This window comes from Caenorhabditis remanei, chromosome III (genome assembly GCF_010183535.1).
Source record: "Caenorhabditis remanei strain PX506 chromosome III, whole genome shotgun sequence".
NCBI lineage: Eukaryota > Metazoa > Nematoda > Chromadorea > Rhabditida > Rhabditidae > Caenorhabditis > Caenorhabditis remanei.
Genome location: NC_071330.1, coordinates 5,309,931 through 5,333,684, shown reverse-complemented (window position 1 = coordinate 5,333,684; position 23,754 = coordinate 5,309,931). Strand labels below are relative to the sequence as shown.

The following is a 23,754-nucleotide window of genomic DNA, read 5'->3' as shown; positions in this document are numbered from 1 at the left end:
GACATACCGTACCGCATTTCAAAGCAAAAAGTTGATATTTTGAAGTCTACTATTCGAGAAAAGAAAATTAGATGAAAAAAGAAACGAAAAGATTGAATGTTATTCCTCATGTTCAAACATAGACTTTCGTTTTACCGGATGTTTCTCCTTCACTTTGTGTTTTCCACTAGAGTGACCCAAATATTTTTGGGATTTTCTAATGTAGACTTTATTGGATTCCGGATATTAAGCGGCGTTTTCTAGAAATTTCTGTGAAAACCGGAGTATAAAGTGTTCTGAAAATCCGAAATTTCAGCATTTTAGAATATGAACTCGAGTCGTTTTCGAGTTCTGTTGTTAAATGAAATTCGGTGTTTCTAAGCTACCACGATCCCAGATAATCTGGGTTACTGTAGTTACGACTACCAGACTATACAATTGTTAGTCGCTGAATTCACGATATCTAAGATTCCGCATGTAGATTTTTCGAATTCTCAGTTTCTTAGACTAGAAGATTTTCAAATCTCAGAATACCTGAATCCCGTAGATATCAAAAATTTCAGAGTTAAGATCACCTGGTACCCAGATTTTCAGAATTCCGTAATTCCGGAATTCCATGTTTCCAGATTCCCTGGTTTTCTGATTTCTGAATTTCCTGTGCTCCCCAGACATTCATATTTCTCCGATTCGAGATTTCTCTCCTATCGCAGAGACACGCAACCCATAAATTAAACCTCTCAAAAACATATCATTATACATAAATGTGTTGTTGATCTACCTACTCACTCCCCCTTTCTTTTTTCATACCTCCTCCTGCCAATTGAGTAAATACGAATATAATCCGATTCACACATATTTGTCTTCTGTCGGTTTTGGTGTGTGTGTGGCACCCGGAACAACACACGTTTTGGAGTACTTTTTCGGAGAAATTGACTCCGATTTTTAGAAGAGATTTTTGAGTTTCTGAGTTATTGTGTTAACATTGCTTGGAATCTCTGTTTCCAGGTTTCAAGACTCTATCAGGAAATACCGTAGTGCGATAGAGGGCATATGGTAGATATTGTGCTGTCTCGTCGGCTATCTGGGGATTAAGTCTGGAACTGATAACTACTGATTTCTGTCATAATTCACTGCGTAGCGACTCAGTCGGCTCCCCTTAGATACGGAACATACGGTAGTCAAGCAGAGCGCGATTCCTGAATCTTCGGGTCTAACCCGCTTTTTCTAGCCAAACCTCCCTTCTGAACCCAATTTTTTACAAAATCGCAAATCTGGGTTCCCAGAATCCACACATTTCATCATCTTCTCTGTCATCTCCCTCCTCCGATTCTCAGAGACACATCTGTTTCAATTTCCAATTTGAATGTGTGTGTGTGTTTTGTTGCGAATTCATTCTTCGCTCTCCGTCGCCGCCCTCGTTCCTTCCCCTCCCTTCACTGCTATTTTTTATTATCATGGCAAAGATGCTACATTGTGTCTTTTTGATCGTTAAAAAACGCTGAAATTGAAAAAAGCCATCATCCGTTTGGTTTATTTGTCAATAGAAGAAAAGAAGAAATAGAAGACGTTGAAATAAGCAGAAGAAAAGCGTTGGATTACACATTCCCTTCTCGAAATATGAGAATCTAGAAAAGGAAATGAGTGAAGAGGAGGAGAAAAGATGATGCTCTTGAGGTTCTTAAAAAAGAAAAAAAAAGGTCTAAAAGAGCAGTCTGAAATTCAAAATCATAGAGGTCATCGCTGATAATAAGCTCCTCCCTTGAAATTTCTGACAGTACATCGACATGACTTTTTTCGGTTTGGATATGAGTTTTGTCATTTTCAAAAGGCAAAGCTAGCAAGTCACTCAGGAAGCTACAGAAACTTTCGAACGTCTGAAAATTCTGAAATTTTCTGCTAAGACGGTGTTTATTCGGGTCATGTAAAACGTCCCTCGCTTGTCGAAATGCATTCCTTCATGAAACTTCTGCGAGTTCCGACGTTTTCGCAAGATACTTTGTGAGAAAAATCATAAGTATCCGTTTTCTAGTAAAAACGATCTGAAACGCCTGTTCCGTAAGCTCGATCACTATGCAAAAAATAGCTCTTCACTGAGTTTCCGGCGTTTTCAGTCCAATTTTCACTGAAAATATGCCTCCCTGGAACACAAAAGTTTCATTGGCCAACTCTGTTTCTCACTGGTGATTTCTGTCTATTCAGATCTCACTCGAAATCTCGATTTTTTAATGGAATCAAAATTCTAGAAATTTCGAGGCAACATCTATCGATCTTTGGTTTTGCCGTTTTCAGTCTTTTTCTCTGAAATTCTCCCATTTTCAACTTAATTTTCTCCTCTAAAACTCAAAAGTTGCATTTCCCAACTCTCCGGGGGATTTCCCTTTCCCATTTAGAGCTCACTCGATTCTTAGTCTTCTGTCTGTCAGACGGTTGTTTTCAGTGTTAGACAAAACACCAAATTCATTTTTCCTCTTCTTTTCTTCAGTCACATGTCTAGAGTCGTTCCCTTTTTTCTTCTTTTTGCTCCCTTTTGTAGTCGTTTTTCTCACTTTTGGTGTGAATTTTCCATTCAGAAAACGCATCTGTTTGATTTTTCAGTTTCTCCGTTTCGAAGTTTTAAAGTCCTTCATTTCAGTCCCCGATCTGATGACATCGATGAGAAAGAAATAAAAAAATGAAATCACACCAATTTCTTCTTTTTTTCTCATACTTGAATAATTCATTTGTGTGACTTGAAGCTCTTGAAAATCTCCTTCTCATCAGAAATTCTTTCGCTCTCTTTTTTCTTTTTTTATTTGGAAGATTTGTGATGGCGAAAGTTTAGAAAAACATATACACCGCTTAGCTATGGTGTAGCGGTTTTTGTGACTTTGCAGTTTTTGCAATTTTTGCAAAATGGTCAAAGAAAAACAATTATGATGATGCGAGAATTCTAGAGTGTTGAAGTGGTTTTAATGATCCCACGGGTTGAAGGGTGCCGGAATCTTAAGGAGAATTCGGTTTGAGCCCGAGAAGATTGAGGCTCCTAATTAGGCTTGCAACCAGACGAGCCTTAATCGACCTGAGCAGGTTATCATTCCGTATGGAATGTTTAGTTTGATCCTGGCAACCAGATACACCTTATCTGGTACGAGTATTTGATTCGCATTGGTCTAAATAAGTCTAACAATATTAGCAGAGCAAATTCGTTACAACTGCGCCCCACCGCAAACGAGAGAGTATCGGCGAGAGACGCAGATTTTTTTCTGGCGCGGAACAGATTTTCACCATTTTTTATCTATTTTCGCATAATATTCTTTCGGAAATTGGCAAATTTTTAATATAAACTTGTGAAAATAGATCAAAAATGGTGAAAATCTGTTCCGCGCCAGAAAAAAATCTGCGTCTCTCGCCGATACTCTCTCGTTTGCGGTGGGGCGCAGTTGTAAGAAGGCGTGGGCCGCTAATAGGCCGACTTAATCTAATCTTCTAGTTCTATCAGGTGGCACAACCTGAAATTGCCTAATTTGACCTTGAAAGTCCGGCCTGAAAGAATCCAGGTAGTTCTAGCTGATGGAAATGGACGTTTTCAGTCAGCCTCAATCAGTTCCTGCGAACCCATTTATCTGCCTGGATAGTTGAATACGTGGAGATTCTGAATCTCCTCAAATTTAGCCCCAGAATGGAATCAACAGTACAATTCGTTTGCTAAAGAAACATTGGCAGAATCCCCTTGAATTGATCGTCTCCAGTTCATCATATATCCTGCCCTGAAGCTATTATCCATCAGAAGTTCTAGAATTGACATCTAATTATGTCACATGCTCTCTCTTCCTCACTTTTATTCATTTTCCATCTTCTTGTCTGCAAAAAAAGAGAGAAAGAGTCCTGAACTTCATTAACTCGCCCCGTTTTGTGGTGCTCATCCAAGCGAATTCAGAATGCTTGCCTCATTTCACTCCGAAAAAAGAAGAAAGAGCGAGAGAAGTTTTCGGATAGAAAAGAAGGAAAAAAATGAACTTTGAAATGAGTTTCTTTCCCTTCTTCTTCTCCAAAGAAGCAACGTCTACATTTAGACACTTCAGTTCTTTTTTCATCTTCTCTCCAAAATGTCCCCTATTTGCCCCCTCTGCAATAGAACACACGCATTGTTTGCCCACAGTGAGGAGGAAAGGAGTCTGATGCTTATGGTGCACTGAAATCCTAACTAAACCAACCGTTTTGATGGCGGCTGGCTACTGTTTGTTCATGTTTCACTTTTTTGCTCACCATGAGAGAGGAAATAGACGGAAATGATGGTCGCTTTTTGAAAGTTTTGTCAGAGAGTGGCCTGATTTGGTCTAGACGGTTTAGTCATGGTTTTGAACGAGTATGGCACCTTGGCTGGGTTACGGTAGATCATGGTACATAATCGATCTGGTTACGGTACCATATTGAATCGTTGTATCCCAATAGCCAAAATCCACCATGGTACCGCCCATTTTCAACTTTGAAGTATCTATGATTACGGTACCGCAATCAGATTGATACCGTGATGCCATCTCGATTATAGTGCCGCCCAGATTTTTTCTCAAATGACGTCTTCTTTGTCTATCCGTGACTTGAAATATTGGATTGGGTCGAATCTGTCCCATGGGACGATTCTAGTTCCACACTTCCTCGTTTTTTTCTCGATTCGATAAACTCCACTCGAATCAAAACGCTCTTTGTAGCCTGCTCGGTAGTCTATAATTCATTTTGCAAAAATTGAATTACCGTAGTTATTTTGAACTCGGCAATTATTAATTTTTGCTTCCAGTAAGACAGATTCTGACGTTTATGAATCTTTTGCAAGAAACCGAAGAATTAGTAAGACGTTATTCTTGTCTTCTGAATTCTAGATTAGATGATCATCTAGAGGAGAAAAGAGGCTTCTAGACAAGGCGTGTCTCATTTTTGTTCCAGAAATGGAATATGTTATGGGATTGAATTTCTTATCAAAGTTACGCTCTTCGGTCGGAAGCTGCTTTTTTGCATCTTAAAATAGCATATTCCTGAAGACGTCCCTGAAGTAGGCGCGGTTTCAAATTTCTGGCTGGAAGGAAGCTGATGGCTCAGAATTTGACCTTAACTGTAGTCCAAGGTTGGGTAGATCAACCTGGAATTCCTGAAAATTTGGTTTCGGACTATTTTTTTTTGAATATCTCGTGTTTTGGAAGTCTCAGATTCTGGAGCATCGAGGACAGAATTTCCTGAAGTCCTTCCACCGAGATTCTAAACTTCTCGTTTCTGAATCTTTCTCATATTCTAGAAGTGTAAACGTGTGGATTTGAGCTGAAAATTGCTCGAATTCTGAACTTCGCCGTTTTTCCACTTCTAGAGAGGCCAAAGAAGGACCAAGAAAGGTTGATCTTCAGATTCTCGTCTTCCCTGAAGACTGAAACCACTGTCATACTGTAACTCTCTCTGTCGCCAACAACCTCATAAGCAATGAGTCATACTGTCACTCTCTCTTTCTCGTCCCTTGGAAGTTAATAATTGATTCCTGATGGTGCTCTCTCTCTCTCACTCAAACAAAGTCTCTTTTTCTTCACTTTTTTTCATTCTCTCCATCTTCTTCTCCGCCCGGCGTCAAGCAGCAGTAAAGAGAGATGGTGAGTGTGTGCCCCGTGGCAGCAGCATCAACAGGGGGCCAATCGTTTCTCCATAACTCTTTTTTCTCCATCTCTCTTTTCTGAATGTCTGCGTCTCCACAATCTATCTAGATTGTGATGAATTGTCTGCGTCTCGTTCACTCTTACCGCAATGAAGAAGAGAAGAGACATAGCCGACGAGAGGGCAAAAAAAGAGACACAAATTTTTGCCTATCATTTGCCGACCTCTTTCTCTCCCCTCAACACACTTTTTTGCCTTCATTCCCCTTCTCTTCTTTTCGCCTCTTATTCCTATTCGATGCATCATCATCATCTATCCACCGCCATCATCATCAGAGGCAATGGCACACATACAAACATACACACACTTAATTCATTTATGTTTGTATCCTTAGTTGGCTCTCACTCACTTTCAGAGAAGTTGTTTATGTTTTGAGTTGAATTTATAGTCTTCAAGACGTTCTTCTTTTCCGTGTTTCGAGTGTTTTCTAAGGAGACTGGAGACTGGAAACTGGGAAATCAGATTCTGAAGTCTAAGTGCTGAAATTAGCCAACTTGCAGACTTAGACTCAATTGGAGATTCAAAAGACGTGAGAATCTAGAATTTTCGAATTTTGATTCCAACTTTTGAATCCAAGGATTTTTCGAAAATCGGATCCGTAATTATGGGTGTTTTTACTCGATTTCTAGCTTTCACCCTTCTGAAGATCTAGAAGATTCTGAATCCGTCTAAAAAGTTTTCCTTAAAATTGTCCTAAAAGTTCTCAATTTTAGTCTAATTCGTCAATTTTTGTACTCGATTATGCTTGGAATTGTCAGAATCCCTTGATACAGGACCTTTCCAATTTCAGTTCGCCCTACGACTTTTCCCTATTTTATACGTATTCCTTGAAAACTCTGGATATTATTATCAGAATCCGAAGTCTTTATCTGATTTTTGAACATAATTCAGATCTAATCTATCTATTCATCATTCCCCTCTATGTCTCTCTCTCTCTCTCTTTCTCACTTCCGGTGTCGCAACTATACGCTGAACAGAACAGAAATCGAAAAATTGATAACAATCTTCTCCACTTTTAATGAGAGATTAGATGTTGAACTTTTATTCGTTTTCGAAATGATTCATCTCATTTTCTCATGGAAAATGAAAAAAGATTCCCACATTCTTGATAAGTTCAAATTATGAACTTTGAGCTCTTGAAATGAATTCTTAAAAGAAATTCATAAGAAGTCTCTCATGATTTTGTAGTTTTTGTAGTCTTAACACCTGCAAAAAAACTTTTTGAGAAACTTCTCGTAATCTCTAATCTCTAATTCTTAAGAGATATCAGATTATATCTTTTTGTGCAAACTATAAAGCAGTGTGTGCTTTCGAAATTTTTTTTTTCGAAAAACGTTGGAATCGAAAGATTTTTCGAAAAAATTTTCGAAGATTTTTCGAAAACTCTTCGAAAAATTTTTGGATCTTTCGAAGATTTTTCGAAAATTTTTCGAAATTTTTCGAGATTTTTCGAAAATTTTTCGAAGAATTTTTCGAAAAATCTTCGAAGAATTTTCGAAAAATCTTCGAAGAATTTTCGAAAAATGTTTGGAAATTTCTGGAAGTTTCTAGAAGATTCTGAAAATTTCGGAAAACATCTGGAAACAAGAATTTCGCTCATCGATGGGCATTTTAGAGTTCCGGAGCACATTTGTGTCCGCCCTCGCATAAGTTCCTTGCCAGTTGACTTGTTTATTCACTAAAAATGACTCTAATTAAAATTTTATTGGTGCAAAACGTGTCCGATAATACAAATGTGCTCCGGAACTGAAAACTGTTCATCCATAACCGAAATCCCTGTTTCCAGATTTTTCCCAAAATTTCCGAACACCCCTCAATTTTTCGAAAATTCTTCGAAAATTTTTCGAAAAATCTTCGAAAAATCTTCGAAAAATTTCTTTCGAAAATTCTTCGAAAAATTTTTCGAAAAATTTTTCGAAAGATTTTTCGAAGGGTTTTTCGAAAATTTTTCGAAAGAAATTTTTCGAAGAATTTTCGAAGATTCTTCGAAAATTTTTCCGAAAAATCTTACGGAAAATCTTTCGAAAATCTTTCGAAGACACACACTGCTATAAAGTGATATACACTTATTTTTTGTTATGTTTGAAGATGTTGACGCCTACAAAAAAACGAAAAAGAAAAAGTGAGTAATGAGTTATTCTTGGCTCATTGAAAGAAAAAAGTGATTATTGAGATGACTAACTTGGCTGAAAATGCTGAAAATAGGTTAATACGAGCTTTTTTCAAGAGTGTTCTATGACTGCTCAGATATCATTTCACGAGAATCGGCTCTTTTCTAACGCGCTCTTTGCTCGGCACAGTTCTTACAACTGCGCTCCACCGAAATTCCGTTGAAAAATGTTTCTTTTTCTCTGAGTCTCTCAATTTTGCACACTATTTTCCTCGGATTCGGTAGAGCGCGGTTGTGAGAAGCGTCTCGTGATAATATGTCTAAAGCGCCGTTTCCCGATGGTATCTAGCTCTTGTTAGAATAACTGTGACTAGATCAAGTCTGATGACTTCTGGAGATTTTTAGATGAGTTTCAGATCGAAATTCAAACAATTTTAGTCTTCTTTTCTCTTAAATTCTGTCATTTTCAGCCTAATTTTCTCCGGTAAAACTCAAAAGTCACATTGCTTAACTCCGTTTCACCGGGGGATTACCCAATTTTTCTAATTTTGGAGTCAAAATGTCTTCTAGCGTTGTTTCGCGGTGTTATCTTGATTTTTATTGAAATGGAGAAGTTAGGTCAAGTCTGATGACTTCTGGAGGTTTTCGAGGTCAAAATTCAAGCGATTTTGGTCTTCGTTTTCAGGCTTCTTCTCTCTGAAATTTTTCCATTTTCATTATTTTCAGCCTAATTTTCTACGCTGAAACTCAAAAGTTGCATTACCCAACTCCCGGGGGATTTCCCTATCCCATTTAGAGCTCACTCGATTCTTAGTCTTCTGTCTGTCTGACGGTTGTTTTCAGTGTTAGACAAAACACCAAATTCATTTTTCCTCTTCTTTTCTCCAGTCACATGTTCCCTTTTTCTTCCTTTTGCTCCCTTTTGTAGCCGTTTTTTCTCACTTTTGGTGTGAATTTCCCATTCAGAAAATGCATCTGTGTGTGTTTTTGAATGGATCAATGAAGATAGCGAATTCTCTCTTCGGAAGTTGCCGCTTTGAAAGACATTTTCCTGATTTTTGATTTGCAAACATTCCCATACCAAGTCGTACTGCTTATAACTCGTAGTTAAGTCTAAAAAATTTTTGATGCTTCGGAATGTCGGCTCTCGATAATTTTTTAAACATTTTCTCACTGAGAAGTGGTTTTTGATGTTTCTGATGATGTTCCAGACATTCCTTTTTCGAAAAACACACCGACCTTTTCATGGTTTTCAAGTGTTTCTTCTTCTCGGACACTTCTCATTTCTCATATTCTTTCCGTGTCGTTTTCCGCCATCTTCATCTGTGTTTTTTCTTCTGTTGTGGCGTTGTTGTCACGCGATATTTGACACGACTGTAATTGGCTATTCCGTTTTTTTTGTCGTCGTCTTCTTTTCCTCAGTTTGGTTGTATTATTTGAGGTGTTTTGGACGAGTTATGGAAATTGGTTTTGCGAAAGTTTGAGTCATTCTCGATTGGTCTCGATCATTTTGGAAGGTTCCAAAGCTGAAAATGGCTAAAATGGCTAGAGTTTTTGTACTTGATCTGGATCTTTAAGAAACTCTGCTTCTGGTATTAAAATTGAGCTGAAATTCGCATTTTAGAAGATTCTGAAGAATTTTCTGACAATATGCGTTCTGGGCCGAGATCTTGAAATGCTTTGAGTTCTGGAAGGTTCCGAAAAATTCGACTTGAAAAGTTCAATCTTTTCCGCTTTTTTTTCTGAAAAGTAGCATAATGAGGTGGTGACACTTGAATTCCGTATATGGCTCTGAAATTTGTTCAGAATTTCGCCCTATTCTGAAATTCAAAGTTAAAGCTCTGACCTACCTGAAACATTTTCAAAAATCTCTATGATATCCAAACTACACGTGTATGTCAAAACTCTGACATTTCCTCTTGCTCTCTGCTCCTTTCTCTCTCCTTAAACATCCAGGAGACAAAAAGAAGAAATCATTTATCTGATTGGTTAACACGAAGAAAAATGAAAGAGAAACGACAACAGGCGGCGTCTCCGGCGACTCGCGGAGCCACATTTTTTCACAAAATGTGATTTCCGATCATTCGGAGAAGAAATTCGATATATGTCTGTCTGTGTGTCTGTTTCGATGGATTTTCGATTTTTTTGAATTTCCCATAAATTTTTTTTTTCGTTTTCTGACGAAATGAGAAACCATTAAAATCAGTATTTGTCCATTTTCTCACTATCAATATTTACATTTTCCTGTAAAAAGTGTGTGATAGCTGAGAAAAAATGGACGAAACTCTGATAAAAGAAACCGCTTTTATTGATCACATTTTTGGCTGAAAAAGTCAAATTTGTCGCATCGGAGAAGCTAGAACTCTTGGTTTTCGAAATTTTGAAATTTCGAATTCTCAAATTTCTGTCTGAACTGAGAAAATGACATTTTCTTTATAAAAAGTGACCTTTTGGGTACTTTTGAACTGAAATTCCATGTTTTCTTTACATTTCGGAGGATTTTTTCTCATTTGGAGCATCAAATTGCTCTAATTCGATTTTTCCAACTGATTGTGCTGAATTTTTCTGAAATTAAACTTCTGGAAGATTCTGAAATTCCTCACTCAATTTCCCCCAATTTCCATAAACTTTGAGCTCTAACCTAGATTTGATCAGATCAGAGCTAGAAGGTCAAATGTCATTTCAAGTGGTCCCTCAACCCACCACGACATTTACAGAGCTGCAGAATAAGACCTGCATTAAAAATAGAAACAAAAAGGTTCTACATTTAGCTCTTTTCCTCCCCACTTCCATCCGTCTACACTCCCGATTTGAGTGCCCTTTAACTTTCCGCTCGACGTCGTCCTTTTTCTTGAAACTCGCCCCATTGTCTATGAGAATGTGGCCAAAAAGGCGTGAAAAATTATATTCACTCTTCGCCTCTTCTCGTCTCTTCTAGTCAGTGAGTGTCCTGAAAGGAAGGGACGTCTCCGTTTTCTTCATCCTTTGCTCCGCCCGTTTTTTTTGCTTGCTTGCTTACTCTCAATATATTCTATGTCCTTTTTCTTCTTCCTTCGTCCCCGTCTTCTCGATTTTCAAGTGTGTACTTCTTCGTCGCTCGATTTTTCTAGCCCCAAGGCTTTGCTCAAAGAGCATTTTTTCGTCGTGCAAAAAAGAGTCCACTTTTTTGAAGGTCGAAACGATTAAGGAGAGAAATTACCGGAATTGGGTTTTTTTTCTTCCATCCGCCCCTCTTCTTTTTCAATTTGAAACAAACTTTGTCCGGTGCAATGTTTGTCATTAGAATCGGAGTGAGGGGGTGCATTTGAGCCCAAGTTAAGATTCTGAGGACGTGTTCCGAAGAAATTCGGTTCTGACCTCGAAATCGAGCTCAAATGGTTCCGGAAGGTTCTTTCTTGACCTATTTTCAATCTGAAAATCCATCCGTTTCTAGAAAGGAATCTGTAGGCGTTTTTAACGTCGTTTCCGGTCAAGTTACGACGCATTTGACCAAGATCTTGCAAATCCATCGTTTCCGGCCTTCCAAATCTATCCCGATTTGAGCCGAATTAACCGAGATTTGCTCTTTTTGAGATATGTTTTCTCTGGAAGTCTACTTATTCCAATCTGCTGAAAATTCAGTTTTGAGTCTTATCAAACTGTGAGAATGTTAGAGGCAATTATCATGATTTTTCGATCTTGACTTTCAAGTTTTGAAAGTTTCCATCATAATTCCAGCCTAAAGCTCTGAAAATCTCCTTTTTTCTTGGAATTCCTTCGAACCAGACTCTGTAATTTAAGAAAAAGACTCTTTCAAAGAGTACAAGTTCCGGTCTGAAATGAATTCGGTTTCAACTTTGCAAAATTCGAGTTCCTCCTCTGAGATTCTGCCGAGACAAGACATCAAGTCTAAATCCTGCAAAATTCCGAGTTTTGGTCTTCCCCTCCAGAATCTGAATCCTTCTTTTTCTCTCTCTCTCTGATGGCCTCCCTGTGTAGTCATCGAGTATTAAATTCCATGCTTTTTGATCTTCCTTTTTTTCTGCTTCTCCTCCTCCACGTCATCTGGATTTAAAAGTTTTGAAGTCAAAAAGAGATTCTCTTTTTGTTCTTTTTTCTCCTCCTAAATCCGAATGTAATCCCATTTGTCAGACTATCAGCTGTCAAAAGATCCGTCATTTCTCTTCGTGATGTTGAAAAAACGTAGGTGGTGATTCCACGTCATCGGAATTCAAGAATCACATGCTTCATCCATAAGACTTTTCGAAAAAAATCTCAAATTTTGAGCATTTTTTGAGTACAAGTTGCTATGGCGATGCACTTCACCTGCCCTCGTTTCCGAGAAATAGATTCTCGGAAACCTCTTATCTCTCTCTCTTTTTCGTCCTCTTGACGGGCGACACGTTTCCATGGAAATGATGTTTGCGCCGCCCGTCCGTCGCAAGATTTCCCTTCCTTCTTGCTCTCTGATATAATCGTTCTGTTTATCAGCGGCTCAGCTCTGCCTTTCATGAATATAATCGATTTCGTTTCTTCTTTGCTGTCCGACGCGTCTTCTGAATCAGAAGAAGACGTGGCTTCTGATTGGACGTCAGACTTTTGGGGCTTCTATTAGCACGAAAAGTAACGTCAGAACGTGTTCTCGATGTTAAAAGGATCAAAAATCCTAATTGGGGGCTGAAAATAGCCTGAAATTCGACTCTGGATGGTCTAATTTCAGTCTGAAATCGAGATTTCAACATATCATCCATCTTTCTGAGTTCAAAGTCAACAATAAGCTTGAAATTGAGTCAAAAAATTTTCGTTTTCAGCCAAATCTCAAGATTTGAAACAAAGAAATTGCTGAAATTAGACACATCTTCTGATCACTTGATCACTCACAATTCCTTGTGAATAGATCTCGTTTTTCATATTTTTTTTTGTTGCCTTCTCTCTCCCCATAACTACAAATTTCCATAAAATCACGAGACTCCCCGCCATCACGAGAGCTCTCCTCTCATTTGACGGTCATTCAATGAGTAGAATCGTCGTTGAAATCAGAAGTTTTCGTGTATCTCTGAAAGTGTGTGCGGTGAAATTGAAAGAGACTCCGCCCACAACAGTAACCCACATATCATCATTATGCTTCCGTTCTTCCCATAAAAGAAGAAAAAGAAGAAGAAGAGAAATACATTTGCATAAGTGTATCCGGCCTTCACATAACCCCTCATCTCCTCCGTCCTTTTCTATTCCCCTTTTCTCGTCGCACATCAAATCAAATCGAGACGAAATAAAATGAGAAGAAAAACGGAGGATATCAGTTGTCTTTTCCATCTTCCCGCTGCTTTTTTTGCGCGCGGAATGTATAGTGACATTTCCCCCCGAGGTATAATCTCTTTGCCACTGACTTTTGGTTCGGATTTATTCTGGATTATTCTAGAAGTCGAGGAGAGGCTTAAGGAGATTCAGAATGTTCATTTAAAAGGATATTTTTGAGTAAAGATTTTCAGCGATAAAAGGCTTTTAAGCTTGAGCTGAACCAGTTTTCTCCAAACTAGTTTTGTCTGAAAATGACTATAATCTGGTTAGTCTGAACTGAAATTGTTCAATATGACTGAAACTGGGTCAGACTGTTTCGAGCCAATTTTTAATGTATTGCAGTGTCGAAATAGGCAACTTCAGTTAAGGACGTTGACTGGTACGATCTAGTAGATCAGATTTAGAAATTTCAGAAAAAAACGTTTCAAAAATTTCAGCTCGAAAATTAATGAAATAGTTAGAATTCTAGTCAATTTCCTTGAAGGCTGAAAATTCAATTATTTTCAACGAAAAGAAGAATTTTTTCGGGCTCAGAAATCTCAAAAACGGACTTTTTGCGCAGAAAACCTGCTGAAACAGTGACTTTTGAACTGAAACAGTAAAACAATTTCAGGCTGAAAATTGGCTGAAACAGTAAGAATGGTTTAGACCTGCTGAATTCGTGACTTTCAGCTTCAGCTGAAACTGAAAACCGAGATGGTAACATTCTGTCTTGTAATTGGATTTTCAAAAATATTGAAAATCTCGATATCTTCAAATCTGTGCGAAAAATCACTATGATTTTCGGAATCAGCATGTTTGCTTCTATGTATGAGCTGATTTTCAGCACCAATCTCACCAAAATCAGACTCTATTCACCTCCCGTGATTCTTGATTTCTTCTCCATATAAATATCATTTGGATGTGTCCTTTCCCTCTCCACATTTCATGCATTTTCAATCACTTTGCTCTCTCTCTTTTATTCTTTTTCATTGTTTTTTGAAACAATGAAGACCAACAACTCTTCATGACTTCTTTGTTTCAAAAACTCTTCTATTCTCTTCGAATATTCTGCAATTTCCAGATGGCCGACGGAGAAGCGGTGATTTCGACGGTGAACAATGTCGAAGAGGTTCATGGACAATTGTTCGAAGTCGCTCCGAGATATGTCAATTTGTCATATATCGGAGAGGGAGCTTATGGAATGGTCGCGTGAGTTTTATTCTTTTCGTTTTTTGACGGGAATTGGGATGAAAATGGTTGAAAACAATAGATTTTTGTAACGAAAATAGCTGAAAACTATCCAGGAGACATCTGGAAGTACAGATTGTTGCATTTTTCGACTGAAAAATTGATCTTTTCGAAATTTTCAGCATTTTTGGTCAGTTTCAGACGTTTTTTAATCCGAAATTAGTTTAAAATCAGTTCACAAACGAGAGAGTATCGGGGAGAGACGCAGAGTTTTTTTCTGGCGCGAAACCGATTTTCACCATTTTTGACCTATTTCCACAAGTTTTTATAATTTTTGCCGATTTTTGTGAGAAAATTATGAAAAATAGATCAAAAACTGTGAAAATCTTGGTCGACGCAAGAAAAAACTCTGCGTCTCTCGCCGATTCTCTCTCGTTTGCGGTGGGGCGCAGTTGTAAGAGAGGGAGGGCTATGATAGCCTTGAAAAGGACATCCGAACATTCGGAAAGACAAAAAATCAGAAATAAGGCGAAGAAATCTGGATATCCAGACACACAGACCCCCCCCCCCCAAAAAACTTTAATTTTGACCCGAACCTCACTCTCAATTTCCAGTTCGGCACTCGACACCATCACTCGTGACCGTGTCGCCATAAAGAAGATCTCACCATTCGAACATCAGACATTCTGTCAACGGACACTTCGTGAAATCAAGATTCTCAATCGGTTCAAGCACGAGAATGTAGGCACAATCTTAAACTAAACCTTAAAATTTATGATTTTCAGATCATCAACATCCAGGAAATCATTCGATCGGAGAGTGTCGACTCGTTGAAAGACATGTTAGTACTGGTTTCTTTAAGAATTTCAGTGAAAAACTGGGGAAAATGTTGATTTTCTAGTATCTGGGGTGTCTTAGACGCTTTTCAATCTTTCTGGGAACATTAGAAATCAAAAAATTATCTTTGATGTCTGGCGCACCTCTGGCGCTTTCTTTTATCAAATTTTCAATAGAGAACTGATGAAAAGCTCTTAATATTAGACTTTTCTGTTAAAAATGTCAGGATTTTAACGATTTAGGGCACCTGGCGCGCCTTTGGCGCGTTCTAGAAATACTAAAGCATCAGTACTTTCATATTAAGCTCCGCCCAATCTCTTCCCAATTAACAGGCGAAAATCTGAATGTTAGACTAAAAATGAGTGAAAAACCGGATTTTTAAATAGAAATTGTCAAATATCCGGATTTTCAGCTAAAATTGATCGAAAATGTTTTTAATTTTCAGCTACATAGTGCAATGTCTGATGGAAACGGATCTCTACAAACTGCTCAAAACTCAAAAACTCTCAAATGACCACGTCTGCTATTTCCTCTATCAAATTCTCCGTGGTCTCAAATACATTCACTCTGCAAACGTGCTCCATCGTGATTTGAAACCATCGAACTTGTTGCTCAACACGACTTGCGATCTGAAAATCTGTGACTTTGGACTGGCTCGTGTCACCGATCCCCAGACGGATCACACTGGATTCTTGACTGAATACGTGGCAACGAGATGGTATCGTGCACCGGAGATTATGCTCAATTCGAAGGGATACACCAAGTCGATCGATGTGTGGAGTGTCGGATGTATTCTCGCTGAAATGTTGAGTAATCGCCCGTTGTTCCCCGGAAAACACTATTTGGATCAGTTGAATTTGATATTGGCAGTCGTCGGATCACCGTCGAATGAGGATTTGCAATGTATTATTAATGACAAAGCACGCAGCTATTTGATCTCTCTTCCACACAAACCAAAGCAGCCATGGGCTCGTTTGTATCCGGGAGCCGATCCACGCGCACTTGATTTGTTGGATAAAATGCTCACTTTCAATCCACATAATCGGTAAGAAATCGGCATGAAAATGAGAGAAAATTGGCTGAAAATCGTTGAAAATCACTGAAAACAACTAAAATTTCAATAGAAATCTGGCTGGACATCTGGTAACTCAGACATGCAGACAGACATTTTACAAAATAGGGAAATATAAGAACTTTGTCGGTTTCCAGCCATAAATGAAAATGTTGGACATCTGGACCTGCTCAAAGTTCAGACACACAGACAGACTTCAGCTGGATTCAGCTGAAAACATTCAGTTTTTGACAAAGTTTCTCACGCTTTCTCCTATTTACGGACATCCGGAAACCGGGATTAACGTCCGGATTTTGGATATCTGGATCCACTGACACACAAATGGACATCCGGATATTCGGACACACCGACCGATATCTTCTCACTGTAGAATCTCTGAATTCTCTGGGATTTCCGACAATTTTCAAATGTCCAGACGTCTGTCTGTGTCTCCGAATATCCATTTGTCCAAATGTCGGATATAGGACATCCGGACAGACATACATACTTCAGAAAATCCCAAAATTCCACTATTTTTCCTCTCAAAACTCCCTCAAATCTCTGAATTCTCTGGAATTTCCGATAATTTTCAAATATCCAGACGTCTGTCTGTTTGTCCGAACTTCCACTCGTCCACATTAACGTATATGCGAGATCTGGACATCCTGATAGACAGACAGACAGACAGACATCAGAAAAATTCAAAATTTCTGCTATTTTTCCTCCCAAAACTCTCATAATTTCAGCATTGACATCGAACAAGCGCTCGCGCATCCATATCTCGAACAATACTACGATCCAGGAGACGAGCCAGTCTGCGAGGAGCCATTCACACTCGAAATGGAATTTGACGATCTGCCGAAAGAGAGGCTGAAGGAGTTGATCTGGGAGGAGGCGGAGTCTCATCACAAACGAATGGAAGCAGAGGCGGCTGCAAGGAATGGTGGTGCACCGTCTGTCTAGACACCTCTTTATTCTTTCTCTTTTCATGTATTATATATTCCCCCCGTTGAATTTTCTCGCCCCGCCCCCCACTTTTCGTTCCAGTTCTTTTTCTTAGTTTCCATTTGACTATAATTTCCAGATTAGTATCATTATTATATCATTGTTAGTAACACTTTCTCGATTAAACTCTCCCAAAATCATGTTGAATTCGTCTTTTCTAATATTTTGTAAAATATTAACCCCGCCCCCTTTTCTCTCCCCTATATATGTATATCCATTCCAGCTGTGATGTGAATGATACCCCCCCTCCCTCGTGCAACCACGCTCCATTGAGAATCCAACATTCTTATTGGAGCGTACTTGCTCCTTCCCTATTCTCACCCCGTTGCATCTACTCGTTGATATTTCACATCCACAAGTTCCCGTCCCCGTCCCGCCCCCAAATTGCATCATGTCTCATTTTCCAGATACCTAAGCTCCGCCCCCTCTTTTCTTCAAATTTCTATATATTTTTCTTTTTGTGGGATCTCCTTTTCGTCTCTCCATTTCCCGTTTTTCCCCTTCCACACACTCACTGATACATTTCGTCGTTGCGTATATTTTCAGTTATTAAGCTCCGCCCCCCCCTAAAAAGGTTTTCTCTATTTTGTCTCAACAATTTTCTCCCAATTTTCAGCATAAATTTTGGAACTCTTCTGGCTAAACGTTCAAAACCGATTTATTTACAGGGAAATTCGGATAATCCCAAGTTAAGTTTCGAGTGGGGGAGACAATTATGAAATAATTAAAATAAGTCTACAATAAGTAAAAGGGGAAAGAGAGAGAAGAAATTAATAATAATAAGAAACGGTTAAAAATTCTCTCGATTATTCGCTATTTGACAGTATAATCGTGGTCACAATGATGATGATGGCGGGTGGAGTCTGAAAAATATAAATATAACTTTTAAGCTCCGCCCCTTTTCAGCTAGTCTCACCACTGGATTTCCATCTCCTTGACTCTTCTCTTGATCTCGTCCATCGCTTTTTTCTCCTCCTCTTCCAACTGATAGATTCGTTCTTGTTGGAATTCAATGTCCATCTGAATCTTCTTCTTCAACTCTTTCTGATCCATCACCTTCTGAATCATGCATCGAATCCAATCGAGACTCAACTGCATCATCAATCGTTTCATCTCGTGATGCTCCGCCTCAATCCGATGACATTCCGCGAGTGTCGGCTGATTCCGAAGGTGTTCAACCTCTTCTCGGAGTGCTGGAATATTCTTGACTCCTTGCATTTTCAGAGCGAGTTTCTCATTTTCAGCAGTCATCTTCTCAATCATTTCGTCGCCTTTCTCTCGTTGCTCTTTCGCGAATTTCAGACGGAGACGAAGGAATCGAATCTCCGCTTCTTCTCGTGCAATCGTCACCACTTCTCGCTCGTCTCTCGTCAATTTCGACATCTCATTCTTCTGAATCCACTCCAATTTCTCCGGTTTCACTCCGGATTCCTTCATTTTTCGTTGAATCTCCTTCTGCACTCGTTGAGATTCTTCGGCGAGAACCTTCTGGAATTCAACAGCTTCTGGAAGTGGCGTCGGATTGTTGACGTCTTCTGGAGTGAGGTAGACGATGTTAACGACAGCCGGATCGTAGAGTGGCATCTCGAATCTCGGAGACTTTGGCGGCGGCGTTCCTTGAGCCAGTCGAACATTCGGCGATCTGATCGACGTATTCTGAAATTTTGATTAATTCTGATGCATCAAAGACTTCTGAATCCCCTTACCATCATGAAAATATCCCTTCCTTGTGCCGACTGATCCAACGACTGATTCATAACTCCTGATGCATTCATCTTCTCCTTTCGATACTCTGCAAGAGCCGTCTCCCCACCGACAGTCGAGATATTCATCGAATTCTCCATCATAGCGTGACGTCGTTGAGATTCACAAACTTCACGAAGAAGAGAGCGACGTCTTCTGGAGATTGGAACGGATCCGGTGCTGTTTGTAGTCTGATTGAAAACACTCAGATTGTATGAGGAGATCGACATATCCTGCTGGATCTCCTGCGGATTCTGAATCGTCACGTCTTCAGCTTCCTCCCGAATCAGTGTCGTTTCTTTTGCCGTCGACTCTTCCTTGATTTCTTCTTCATCTGAATCCTCCATTCTCTGACTTGTATTCTGGAGTGTATTCGTCGTATCCACCTCCGTATACTGCATCGTTCGAATCATCGAATCATTCTCTTTCCGATTCGTCGAAACATTCAAAGTGACACTCGAAACGTGGACAGACGACGTCACGTCACGAACAGACGATTTGGGACGTGGCGATTCTTCTGTCGTCGAAGTCGTCGTCAACGTCTTCTCTGAATTCGTCTGATTCAGAAGCACGGACTCCATGACGTCATCAAGTGGAGCCGTCACATCCATCATCGACATCTGGACAGCGGCTCTATCCTCTTCAACAATAATTGTTTCTGTCTCCATCATCATTGAATTATGGTTTGACGGAGCTTCTGGAGCTTCTGGAGCTTCCAGAACTTCTGAAATCGCGACGTCTTCTGGCTCATCTACTTTTTCTGATAGTGCACTCTGATCCTCCATTTCCATACTCTCCTCAAACAATTGTTGCTGTGGCTGAATGACAGTTGGCACCGTCTGAAAATTGAAGGAAAAATTAGATAAGCTCCGCCCCTTTTCAGCCTATTCACTATATATACCTCAACTCTCGCCGGACTTTTGAACAGAGCCATCGTATCGTCAGCAACCGAAGGCGGTCTCTGAGTGATGTCCATGTCTTCTTCTCCTCCGAAATTCTTTTTGGTCACCGGAGTCGTGATTTTGAACAGAGCCATTGTATCATCAGAGCTCATCTCCATATTCACTGGCGCCGGAGCAGGTTTTGGAGTCATCCCAGCGGCCATCGAGATATCCATCGCTTCTGACCCGATTTCTGGTGTCTTCTGGAGCACTGACATTGGGTTTTTGCGGTGGTTTTCGGGTGTCTGGAAGAGGGCGAGTGTCTCATTGTTGAGTTGATCTCTTGTCACATCCATATCGATTGGTTCCGAATCGTTTCTCTTGATACGAGCGGGACTTTTGAACACTGCCATCGTGTCATTCGCTGCATTCAGAGTCGTATCCATATCCATATCGATTGGTTCCATATTATCTGTGATTGGGGCCTTCTTGGCATCAGCTGGAAGTCGTGGAGTTTTGAATTGAGGCGCCACCCGGTGATCAGAAGTGATGTCCATGTCGGTGACGTCACGGTTCGTTGTGTTGAAGATGTTCAGCTGAAATTATAAGTATGAGGTGAGGTTTTGGCTGAAAAATCCTATTCCTAGGCTCATTTTCCATCAAAAAGCTTCAAAATAAAAATTTGTGTGTAGAAAAACATATGAAAACGTAAAACTCAGTGAGCTCTAGGTCGATGACTGAATATGGGAGGGAATGGGGTCAAAAATCATCCGACAAGGTTGAAAACAACAAATTCACATCAAAACTGTCAAACAATTCACAGAAATGTCAAAAAGCTATGATTTTCATGAAAAGATCTTCGAACTGGTTGAAAATGCTCATTTTCAGACGATTACAGTCTCAAAATCATGTTTGATATCGATTTTTGCAATTTTCGACTCATAAATCATCCCGATCAAGAAAATTCTGTGGATTCCAAATCAAAAAAAACGTCAAAAATTGGCAAGAAACTCCAGAAAATAGTCAAAAATGCTAATTTTCTGTCAATTTTTCGCATTTTTACCTTTTTTTAACGTTTCGTACTACTATGAACCATAAGCCAATTCATATTGAATCACAGACATAGAGCTCGCTGAAATCAACATTTTTATGTTTTTCAGCTCACTAAACTTGCCAAATTTCGGTCCCGCTTCAAGAAAAGTAACTATTTTTTGGCCTAACTTTTCAAATTTTTGAAAATTTCAAAAATCAAATTTCTTGATTCATGAATACTGAAGTTCAGTGAAAAATTCGACATTTTCGGAAAAAAAATTTGTTTAAAAATTAGTTCAAAAACGTTTTCGAGAGTGTAAAATTGAAAAAAAAGACGTGCTGGCGGGCCGGGACGAGAAAAATTTCGATTTCGGACAGGCCCGTGACAAGTTTGAATTTCCAAACTATCACAAAAACTGAAAAATCCTTCTCAAGTCCCATTTCTCCCTAAAATTCCCTGCTATACCTCCCTTACCGTTTCATTATTAGCTCCTCCCTGATCAACAGACATATCGACTTCTTGTCGATCCGTCTGATTGAACAATGCCATCGTATCATCCTGTCCACTTCCACCTCCATCATCCGTACCACTACCCGGAACCGTCAGAATTCTTTCCGTCGTTTTCGTCGTTACTTCTGTCGTCTTCTCGTAGACTAACGTCTTCTCACGAGTGATATCAAATAGACGGGCGGTCTCGTTGTTCAGGGTTCGGTCCAATGACATATCCATCGAGGAAACGTCCGTATCCTGTCGATTCGTGTCGAAAATTTTGAATGGTGTTGTTGTTGTTTGAGATGTCGACGATTCGCTGACGTCCATATCCACGCTGGCGACACGTGGTCTGAAAAGGAAGAATCTATTGGATTTTCACGTTTTTTTTTTGAATTTTGGCGCCGTGTTTACTAGGGAAAGCCTCTAGGTGATCGTGAAGTTATGGGATGTGACCTATATCATTGAAAAAACGGAGAAAACGCTGATTCCAAATATATTCAGTTTTTGCCCACGAGGTCTGGTATTCGAGAAAAACGAGGTTAAAATTAGGAAAAATGACAAATTATTGCCTTTTTGACACGCGAAAATTTTGAAACGATTTTTTTCGCAGTTTTCGCGTGTCAGAAAGGTAATAACTCTCTTTTTTTCTAAACTTTGACCTTGTTTAACTTAAATACCAGACCGCGAGGGAAAAAAACAGAATATACATTTGAAATCAGCGTTTTCCCAGCTTTCCAGTGATATAGGTGCCGTTACATAACTCCACGGTTACCTGGAGGCCTTTCCTAGTTAGAATTGAGATTTTTAGCTAAAAAAAACCGAATTTTCGAGGAGGAATCTGTTTCAGAAAATCGAATTTAGTGACGAAAGACCTCAAGAAACAGGTGAGATGTGTTGTAATTGGCAGAAAATTGAGATTTTTTGCCAATTTTTGTATAAAAATGCAAAATTTTCGGAGAGAATAGAAATTTAGATTACCGAAAGAGGTTTTCAGACATAGAAGTCCCTAAAAAGTGAAGTTAATCGTTGACATTTGCTCAAAATACCTATTTTCTGGCGAAAAATATCTGAAAATCGCTTTATAATCTCATTTTTTCATTTCGGAAACCTATTTTTAGCTCAAAAAGCTCAAAAATTTAAAAGAAAGCAAGAAACTGGCCCAAAATATTCAAGTAAAAATTCGATTTTGCAAAATCGAATTTTTACTTGAAATACCAGTTTTTGAGAAATTTTGTCTGAAAAAATCACCATTTTTGAGCAAAAATCGAAAAATAGCTCAAAAACCTCATTCCTGCTTAAAATACCGCGTTTAATGCGATCATTTTTCGTATTTTTGCTGTATTTGCCACGTGGCGCTGAAAAGAAGGTGAATATTCGAAAAATTGCGATTTTCGTTAAAAAACGAATTTGCTGCAAATTTAATCTGAAAATTTCGGTTTCCCGTCGAAACGTACGTCATAGCTCCTCCATCAGAGCTCATCGTGTCGAATGCCTTCTCTCTGACAGGCGTTCCATTGATAATCTTTCCGTATTCTCGGTCGTATTCTCTAGAAAAAAATTGGGATGATTTTCAAATAAAATCCCCCTCAAAAAACTCACTTGACCTGTTTCGTGGCATGAAAACTGACACGTCGATTCGTGACTATCGCCGTCTGAGCTCCTTCGACCACATTCTCATCTGTAATCTCTTCTGACATGGCACGTGGCTGCCTCAGAATCGAACGCCGTCGGTTTCCCTCCATTTTTCGAGCGACTGAAGCGAAAAAATCAGCGGAAATCAATAAAAATTTGTCGAAAAATCAAAAAATCATGCAAAAACTCAAGAAAAACATCCCAAAATCCGCAAAATTCATCACGAAACAGTGGAAATCGCAGCCCTCGGAAATCGAAAATGCATTTCTCCCGCGCAAAAGTGAATTTGAAAAAGTGTGCGATGGCGCGCATTTGCTTCACTTTTTTGGAAGGTGAGACCCCACAAATTCCGAGGAAAAAAACTTCTGGGAAAAATGCTAATCAGCAAGATTGCGCAACTGATTAGCCAATCAGTGCGCTTGGCCCCGCCTTTTGTTCAATTTCCGTCTTTCTTTTTCTCATAAATTGCTTTTGTGTATTTTTCTTCAATCTAGAGATTAATCTGTGTGAAACGGTAAGAGAAAACTTTTGATTTCAAAAGGAATGACGTGGAAGAAAAACAAAAAACCGAAAAAATGCATAGAATATCAAAGGAGAGAAATTCAAACAGCACGGGGACCTTAATAAGAGAGAAACACGTCTAGAACAAACTAAAAAGAATGGGATGGAAATTTAAGGATAAGAAAAGTGGCTAAATCTTTGGATGCCTATGATGACGGGGAAGGGGTGTGAAGGTGGAAGCGGCGACATCAGAAGTTAGACGAAGGCGACACGGTCCTGGAAATAAAAGTTAGAAAATGAGATTTCTGGAGGGATTTGGGATTAAGTTGATCCTTGAAAACTGAAAAAATGTCAAAATGTCGAATTTTGAGTA

The 23,754-nt window shown here is 39.2% G+C and overlaps 2 protein-coding genes across 2 annotated transcripts; one reads left to right on the top strand and one right to left on the bottom strand.

The window, feature by feature from the left end:
* Positions 1-14,099: 14,099 nt before the first annotated feature.
* On the top strand, positions 14,100-17,057 carry GCK72_009201 (uncharacterized protein; the record flags this gene model as incomplete). Its single annotated transcript, XM_003095772.2, has 5 exons — positions 14,100-14,227; positions 14,821-14,947; positions 14,992-15,047; positions 15,489-16,088; positions 16,841-17,057. 5 exons carry the CDS (start codon positions 14,100-14,102, stop codon positions 17,055-17,057), a joined length of 1,128 nt encoding a protein of 375 aa, XP_003095820.2.
* A 954-nt stretch (positions 17,058-18,011) lies between these two features.
* On the bottom strand, positions 18,012-22,990 carry GCK72_009200 (uncharacterized protein; the record flags this gene model as incomplete). Its single annotated transcript, XM_003095787.2, has 6 exons — positions 18,012-18,755; positions 18,806-19,681; positions 19,744-20,319; positions 21,231-21,597; positions 22,703-22,795; positions 22,848-22,990. 6 exons carry the CDS (start codon positions 22,988-22,990, stop codon positions 18,012-18,014), a joined length of 2,799 nt encoding a protein of 932 aa, XP_003095835.2.
* Between the last annotated feature and the right edge of the window lie 764 nt (positions 22,991-23,754).